Below are 8,436 nucleotides of genomic sequence, written 5' to 3'. Positions count from 1 at the left end.
CGCATCATTTAAACACCCTCCCACGTTTACTCACTCTAGGAAGATTTGCATAACGCCGCTCAAATGTTCATGCAAAGAAAGGAAGAGCAACTTTAATTCTCGCTCTAGTATTATTGCCACTGCCGCCATGCATTGGAGACACGGTGTGTAGAGGGCTGCATTGGGATTGAGTCCCGTCGGGTCCCGCGTGTGATTGCAATCCGTCAAATTTTTATCCTTTTTGCTTCTTCCTCATGTATAAGCGTGATTTGAACTCGAATAACATTCCGTAGTCCAGAAACTTTCTTTAGGTAAAGTTTAATAACAAAATTAACTGGAAAAATGTTACACGGTCAAAAAACTGTTTCGCTTCAATATTGCATCACAAAGAAAACTAACGGCCCTGGCCGGAAATGACATCATTGTCAATATGAAATATAATGCACATATTCAATTATTTACTTTTATAATTATTTACAATTCTTAACACACAATTTATTTATTCCACATCTATATAAAAAACAAATAAAATGAATAACATATGGCTCTTACACATCCGGCCCCTAATTGGTTGGGCAGGAGACCAAACAATTATTATAGACATTAATACTAAGAGCCATTAAACTTGGACATTTATGCATAAGAAATAGCTACTTAGTTCTTCCACATTTTTCTTTAATTATCTTTACTCTTGATAGTTCCTTGTTAGTCCTCGTGCTTAAATTGCTTCTTGAATTAAGCACAATTTATTTAAAGGTCTCTCCAGTACATTTGTTTTGGTCTTTAACTTTACACGGCGTACAGTTCCACTGGAGTCTGGTATGGTTTGAATTACTCTTCCCATTATCCATGAATTGCAAGGGGAAGAACTGTCCACAACTAGAACCACATCGCCAGTTTCAAAGTTCCTTTTTAATTTTGACCATTTACTGCGTTCTTGTAGAATGGGCAGGTACTCATGAGTCCATCTGCTCCAGAACAAATCAGCAAGGTATTGGATTTGCCTCCAACATTTTCTCGCATATCCTTATTAAAGACACCTGGTGGTAAGCTGGGTTGAGTTTTCAACAACAGTGAGTGGTTAGGTGTCAGAGGCTCAAGGTCATTTGGATCTTCTGAGGTACTAGTTATTGGTCTGTTGTTGACAATGCTTTCCACCTCGCACATGATGGTATGAAGACTGTCATCATTAATAGTCTGTTCCTTTAAGAGAGCGTTGAGTATCTTTCTTACAGTACGGATTTGACGCTCCCAAACCCCACCTTGATGAGAAGCAGCTGGACTGTTGAAGATCCATTTAATCCCTCTTTGTAGCATGGTGTTTCCAATTTTGTTATGGTCCAGGTTCCTCAGTGCTTCTCGCAATTCTCTTTCTGCGCCGACAAAATTTGTTCCATTGTCTGAGCGCATGACTGACACCTGTCCTCTTCTACTTATAAAACGTCTCAAAGCGTTTATGCATGAATCAGTGTTCAAACTATCTGCTATCTCAATGTGTACTGCTCTGATTGTTAGGCAAGTGAACAACACTCCATACCTTTTTACAGTACTCCGACCCCGTTTTATGTCGAAGGGTCCAAAGTAATCTACGCCCATGTTCGTGAAAGGGGGTTTATTAGGTAGCAAGCGGTCTTCTGGCAAGCTTGCCAGTTTTTGCTCACCAACTCTTCCATTGAGTCTGCGACAAACTGCACATTTATGGATAAGTTTTCGAATTGCTGAATTGGCTTGGGGGATCCAGAATTTTTGTCTGAGAATAGATAACATGTAGTTTCGACCACAGTGTCCACATCTTTGATGAATATCATTTAAAATGAGAGTTGAAATCTTGGAGCATTTTGAGAGGATTGCGGGATGTCTGGATTCCTCTGGCATGGCTGCTCTGTTGAGCCTACCTCCCACTCTTAGTATCCCATCCTGAAGTACAGGGTCAAGCTTGAACAACTTACTTCATTTCTTAACAGGAATATTCTTTCTCAGAGCCTCAATTTCATCCTGAAACTGTTGTTTTTGACTGAATTGAATGAGCTGAATTTCTGCTTTGTTCAGGTTTTCCAGGCTCAATGACCTTTTCTCCATTGTTGATCTGTATTTTTGCATTTGCTCCTGTAGAAGAAATGCTTGTTTTTCTGGGTCTTTCTCTGATTGAGCAATGGACTCTTGGAATTGTCTCCTTACTTTACATAATTGTAAAAGTGTTTATTTTAGTCTTATCATCCATGCCACTGCCTTTTTCAGATGAAACCAGCTTGAGTAGAAATCAATTAGCTTGCTTACAATGCCCTTGCCTTCTTTAATGTTAAGAACATTGACTTTGATTTCACCTTTGATTTCAGGGTCTTGCTGTGCTCCTTGATTAATTTGATCTCGGCTTTGTGGCCATTCTTCTTCTGGTTTCCACAAAAAGTTGGGCCCTTTAAACCATCTTTCTTCTTGCACAAAGTCCTTTGCTTTAAGACCTCTAGTAGCTTGATCTGCAGGATTTTGTGCTGACTTGACAAACCTCCATTGTAATGAAGTAGAAGCATCCCGTATGAGTGAGATCCTGTTTGCTACAAATGTTTTGAAGCGTGCACTATCATTGCCAATGTAGCTGAGCACTGTAGTGCTATCCGTCCAGAAAACCGACTGCTGTAGTTGAATTTGAAGCTCTTGTCTAAGTATTTTGTCTACTTTGACGGCTATAGTTGCTGCTGTCAGCTCAAGTCTAGGGATTGTGATTTGTTTGAGAGGGCTAACTCTTGACTTTCCCATCAACAATGAACAATGTTTCTGATTTTGTTCATTTGTAAGTACCAGATAAGTGGCTGTGCCATACGCACTCTCACTTGCATCAGAGAAATGATGCAGTTGCGCTTCTGTTGTGTTACCAAACTTTTCTGGTTTTACACACCTTTTGATCCGAAAGTCTGAGAGGTGATTTAAATCTTCAAGCCATTTGACCCATTGATCAGCTCGTTTACCGTCAATCTCTTCGTCCCATCCATATCCTTGTTTGCACATATCCCTCAGAAGAAGTTTGACTGGTAAGATGAGTGGCACCAGAAAACCCAAGAGGGTCATAAATTGAGTTAACAACCGAGAGAATACCTCTCCTACTGAATGGCTTCTCTTGTACCTTGATCTTATATGTGAAAGCGTCATTTTCTGTTCACCACTGAATGCCAAGTGCTCTCTCAATAGGCAAAAAATCCTGATCTAAGTCAAGGTCCTTTATTCCACTGGCCCTTTGTTCTTCTGGAATAGACAATAGTACTTTCCTACTATTGCTTACCCACTTGGTTAGGCAGAAACCTCCTTCAGCGCACAACTTCCGAACAACACTTGCTAAGTCAATAGCTTCTTGTTCTGTAGACACAGATTTCAGGCAGTCATCAACATAAAAATTGTGTATAACTGTTTCAACAGCCTTCGGAGATGCTACTTCTTTTCTGTCCTCAGCAGTCCTTTTCAGTGCATAAGAGGCGCAGCTAGGTGACAAAGTGGCTCCGAATAGGTGCACCATCATCCTAAATTCTTCTATAGGTGCATTCAAATTGCCCTCTGGCCACCAAAGAAAACGAAGCAGATCTGCATCCTCCTCAGGAACCCTCACCTGATAGAACATCGACTCCACATCTGCCATCATGGCTATTGGTTCTTCCCTAAATCTGGTAAGGACACCAATGAGTGTGTTTGTGAGGTTCGGACCTTGTAGCAATTGGCTGTTCAAGGACATGCCTTGAAACGAAGCAGTACAATCAAAAACCACTCTTATTTTCTTTTTCTTTGGGTGGTACACCCCGTGGTGTGGTATGTACCAGACTCTGTTGTCATTGCGAACAAGCTGTTCGGGGGGAACTTTAACTGCATATCCTTTGTCTATTATACTTTTCATGAAGCTACAGTAATCTTCAAGCAAACTTGAGTTCTTTTGAAGCTTTCTTTTCATGTTAGCAGCACGCAGTTCTGCAACACATCGATTATTTGGCATTTTGATTGCTTCATTTCTCAGGGGTAGTCTTACACAGTAATGCCCATTCTCAAACTTAGTCTTTTCCTGCACTGATTGCATGAACTGTTTGTCCTCCATTGACATGTCCTCTTTCTCCTCATAGTGTCGCTCTGGGAAATCTGTGTTGTACTGTTGAATCAACAATTTCTCTATCTCCACCACCGAGAGACGATTAACTGTATGATGTGGCAGTTTGGACTTTTCTGCAGTGTTGCCTTCTTTCTTGATGGGTCCATTCACCACCCAACCCAGTGCAGTTTTCACAGCATAAGGTCCACCCTGTTGACTGTTTATGATGTACCATGGCTCCATTGCCTTTGCATTGTTGGCTCCAATCAGAAGGTCTACATTTGCATCAATATTAGGTATGCTTACTTCGTTTAAGTATGGCCATTTTTTTATGTGTTCTTGTTTAGGAATGTTCTCGCTTTGAACAGGGATACTGCTGTGTGTGAAGACTTTAGGTAACTCGTAATATCTTTTGTCTTCCAGTGCACACACTTCCAAGTCTGTGAGAATGAAACTGTTTACTAACTTCTGCTCATCTGTTTTATTTTGACACATAGTGCTCAGTAGAATTTGAGTTGGCTTCCCTTTCAGGTTCAGTTTCCTTTGCAGTTCACCAGTACAAAATGTAGCTGTACTTCCTGCATCCAAGAAAGCATATGTTTCTACATATCTGTCACTCTTCTTCGACTTGACTTTTACTGGCACTATTGAAAGCACACAGTTATCTCCTCCAGACTCTGTGTTCTCACTTGATTGGTGATTAAGGGAGACTTGGGCACATGAGATCTTCTGTTCTTGTGTTTCAACATCTTTTGTACCTTTTTGGTTATCTTTAATGTGCAGAATGTCTGGGTGTTTTTGAGAACATTCTTTACATTCCATTCTGTTTTTGCAAGTCTTGCTAAGATGGCCTTGTGTTAAGCATCCAAAACATAAGCCTTTAGACATCAGGAAATCCACACGTACATTATGTGGCTGCTCTTTTATTTCACTGCATGACTCTAGAGCATGATCCTTGGTGCAAAACATACATGGTTTTTCAAAGGCGTTGAGGCTCTTGGGGGGACTGACTTGTTTCCTGGACACAATTTGAGGCCTTCTTTCCTACATGTAAATGTTGGTTGCAAAGCTGCTCTTTATTACTCCTTTTTTAGTAGGATACTTTTCTTTCTGATTTCCCTTTGCTATTACAACATTGCGATGGTCCAGTATGTCACCAAAGAGAGGGTCCATGGCCACTTTAGCTTGACGATCAATGAAGTCAACTAAATGAGGGAATCTTGCTCTGACTCCTTGTCTCTCTTTGATGTCGTAAGCTTTTGATCACCACCTTTCTTTCATCTTGAATGGTAGTTTTGACAGTATAACTCTCATATTGGTAGGATTGTCCATTTTCTCCATGAACTCTCCATCTTCCATTGTATTCCGACAACCAATCAGGAACAGAGCATATGCACTCAAAGCTTTACCATCATCAGACTTGATCTGAGGCCACATTAAAGCTTTATCAATATAAGCACTAGCTATGATTAGCTCGTCTCCATAATGCCTTTGGAGCAATCGTTTTTCATTGTCTATCTGGTGTTCTATGGTATGTTCAAAGGACCTGATAAAAGATTTGAAAGTCAGTGGATCACCAGTAAACACTTGGATGTCTTTACTTGGAAGCTGAATTTGTCTTTGCTGTTTCACAAGTAATTCAGTCAAGTCATTTTGCTTCTGCATAATTTGAATAAGGCTGTCATCTGTTTGACGATTGTTACTGTGGCCTGTGGCTCTTGATGCGTCAAATGGTGGTGCAAGTAACACTGGGCTTGAGATGGCCTTCATTTGAGTTTTTTCCACAGATGAATGACCTGGTGAATCATTACTCAGTTCTGTTTTCAGCTCTGAATACTTCTGGTGGATTCCCCTCCTTGGCTTAGATTGTACACTGCTTCTTAGGACTAACATCATCCTCCATATCAACATTATCTTTTTGGCCTTTTTTATCACCAACAGCAGCTATCCAGTTTTCTGTTTTCTTTTCAAAATCTCTCAGGGAGTCCAATTTAGGCTGAAACCAATTTTGTTGATCTGCAATCTTTTCATCTTCAGGCAAAAGATCTTGTACTTGCAAATTTAACTCAGTAAATTCGTTTAGCAATTGTGCAAAGTCAAGTTGCATCAAATCTTGTACATTCTGCAGATTTTCTTCATCAATCATCAACTTTTCAATGGCTTTGCTTTTAATGGTAAGAGCAGATAATTTCGCTCTTCTTAGTCCAAGCTGTTCTTCCAACGCTCTTTCAGTGGGTTTAGGCGCCCTCTTGTGTTCAGAAAGTGCAACGTCCTCTCCCTCTTCAGCCATCTTAATTCAATCAATGCACAAACTGCTTGCAGACGATTAAAAGTACGCAAAACACCTTTCTGTATCAATCGTATACATTATCATATTATGTATTTTTTTTTGCAAAGCAGTTTTTTTTTTATGTGAAAGTTTTTGATAAAAACGAAATTATATTTGAATGTATTGTGTGTTTTGTCTTTTTTTTTTTTTTTACATGCAGGCCAGGGAAACGAAACAAACAACCCCATGAATATCTGTAATAATATCAATACAAATACGTGTTTTTTTTTTTCCTGCGGGACGGGAGAAGACACAAAATAAATGCATCTCTATTATAGCGGGCGGGAGTGTAACACATATGGTCAGAAATTCGGCGGGCGTGGGCGGGATGAAGAAAACAGTCCCACGCAGGGCTCTAACGGTGTGTTTTGTTTTGAAAGCGAAAATACTTTGCTTGGTCTTCCAAAGAGGACACAATAAAAAATCAGTTATATTTACAACACTGTTACAGAACAGTTCAACCCAAATATTCAGAAGCGTGCAGTGCATTCTATGGACTGTTTTCTGATCCTTGGAGAGTAGCCTAAAATTTCTTGTTCAGTGTAGAGTATCTTGATGTTTGTCGTTTCTCCGATCACAAATGCAGACATGATTTTATATTTACGTGACACAAGGTACCTTTAACGCAACACATAAAAAGACAGTATAAGTCATTATAATCAGTACTTATGTCTACACTGGATGAAACAAATGCCTCGTTTGTGATGTGTTTTAATGTTTTTGTCTGGTCGTGCTGGGAGATGGCATCACAGAATGGTGAGGGGCGTAACATTTCTGTCACACACTTGAAGTATTCGGCAAATCACAACGAACTGGATAGCTGACCATCAGAGCACATAGAGGAGCAAAAAAAATTGTGTCAAATAATGTGTTATCTTGACCTTAAACTGCATAAACACATTGCATTACACCAGATAATATCATGTTTTATTTCACCATATGACCCCTTTAAAATGTAAATAACAATGAGATAAGAGTGGAAATGGGCTGTCAACATGAAATCTAAGTACATTATCCATAAATTTTTGAACATGTCATCCTTTGAGTGCAGTAATGAATTATATAATATATATATATATATATATAACTTTTTTTATTTTTTATCTAGACTCTTGTGAAGACTCCATATGACCCAGCACCTGTGAGTAGATGATGCCTACCCTGCAAGGACTCCAGACACAAAATGATGACATTTTCATTGGTTTAAAATGCACACACAGTTTGATTGAATACATATTTGTAAATACTATTATGTCTTTGTAACAGAAAAATTAGCATTTTCCGTAAAGCTGCAATTAAACAATGTGTTGTGAAATGCATTATACATATAAATGTGAATTAAACTGAATGAGGTATTGCATTGTTGTTTTCTGTGGGAGTGTTTAAAGTTTCACAGGGGGCATATGCCCATTGTGCTTGTTCATAACAAAATAAATAAATAAACTTATAGGCCACACACACACACACACACACACACACACACATATAGAGGACAGACCAAAAGTTTTGGGGTAGAGGTGGTCACCTGAAATGGTCTTCCAACAGTCTTGAAGGAGTTCTCTGACAGATGCTTAGCACTTGTTGGCCCTTTTGTCTTCTGTCTGCGGTCCAGCTCACCCCTAAACCATCTCGATTGGGTTCAGGTCCGGTGACTGTGGAGGCCAGGTCATCTGGCGCAGCACCCAATCACTCTCCTTCTTTGTCAAATAGCCCTTACACAGCCTGGAGGTGTGTTTGGGGTAATTGTCCTGTTGAAAAATAAAAGGTCCAACTAAACTCAAACCGGATGGAATAGCATGCCGCTGCAAGATGCTGTGGTAGCCATGCTGGTTCAGTATGCCTTCAATTTTGAATAAATCCCCAACAGCGTCACCAGCAAAGCACCCCCACACCATCACACCTCCTCCACCATGCTTCATGGTGGGAACCAGTCATGTAGAGTCCATCCGTTCACCTTTTCTGCGTCGCACAAAGACACGGTGGTTGGAACCAAAGATCTCAAATTTGGACTCAAAGCACAGATTTCCACTGGTCTAATGTCCATTCCTTGTGTTCTTTAGCCCAA

At 39.9% G+C, this 8,436-nt stretch overlaps 1 protein-coding gene across 1 annotated transcript in view; it reads left to right on the top strand.

Moving 5' to 3' along the window:
- LOC128017818 (fucolectin-like) overlaps window positions 1-7,585 on the top strand; it is a 9,105-nt gene extending 1,520 nt beyond the window's left edge. The window contains exon 5 of the mRNA XM_052603395.1: window positions 7,480-7,585. Coding sequence (XP_052459355.1) covers window positions 7,480-7,502 — 23 coding nt within the window. The 3' untranslated portion in view covers window positions 7,503-7,585. The remainder of the gene's footprint in view (window positions 1-7,479) is intronic.
- Window positions 7,586-8,436: the final 851 nt, after the last annotated feature.

The sequence above is a fragment of the Carassius gibelio genome, chromosome A7 (genome assembly GCF_023724105.1).
Source record: "Carassius gibelio isolate Cgi1373 ecotype wild population from Czech Republic chromosome A7, carGib1.2-hapl.c, whole genome shotgun sequence".
Classification (NCBI taxonomy): Eukaryota; Metazoa; Chordata; class Actinopteri; order Cypriniformes; family Cyprinidae; genus Carassius; species Carassius gibelio.
This window is presented reverse-complemented; position numbering and strand designations above follow the sequence as displayed.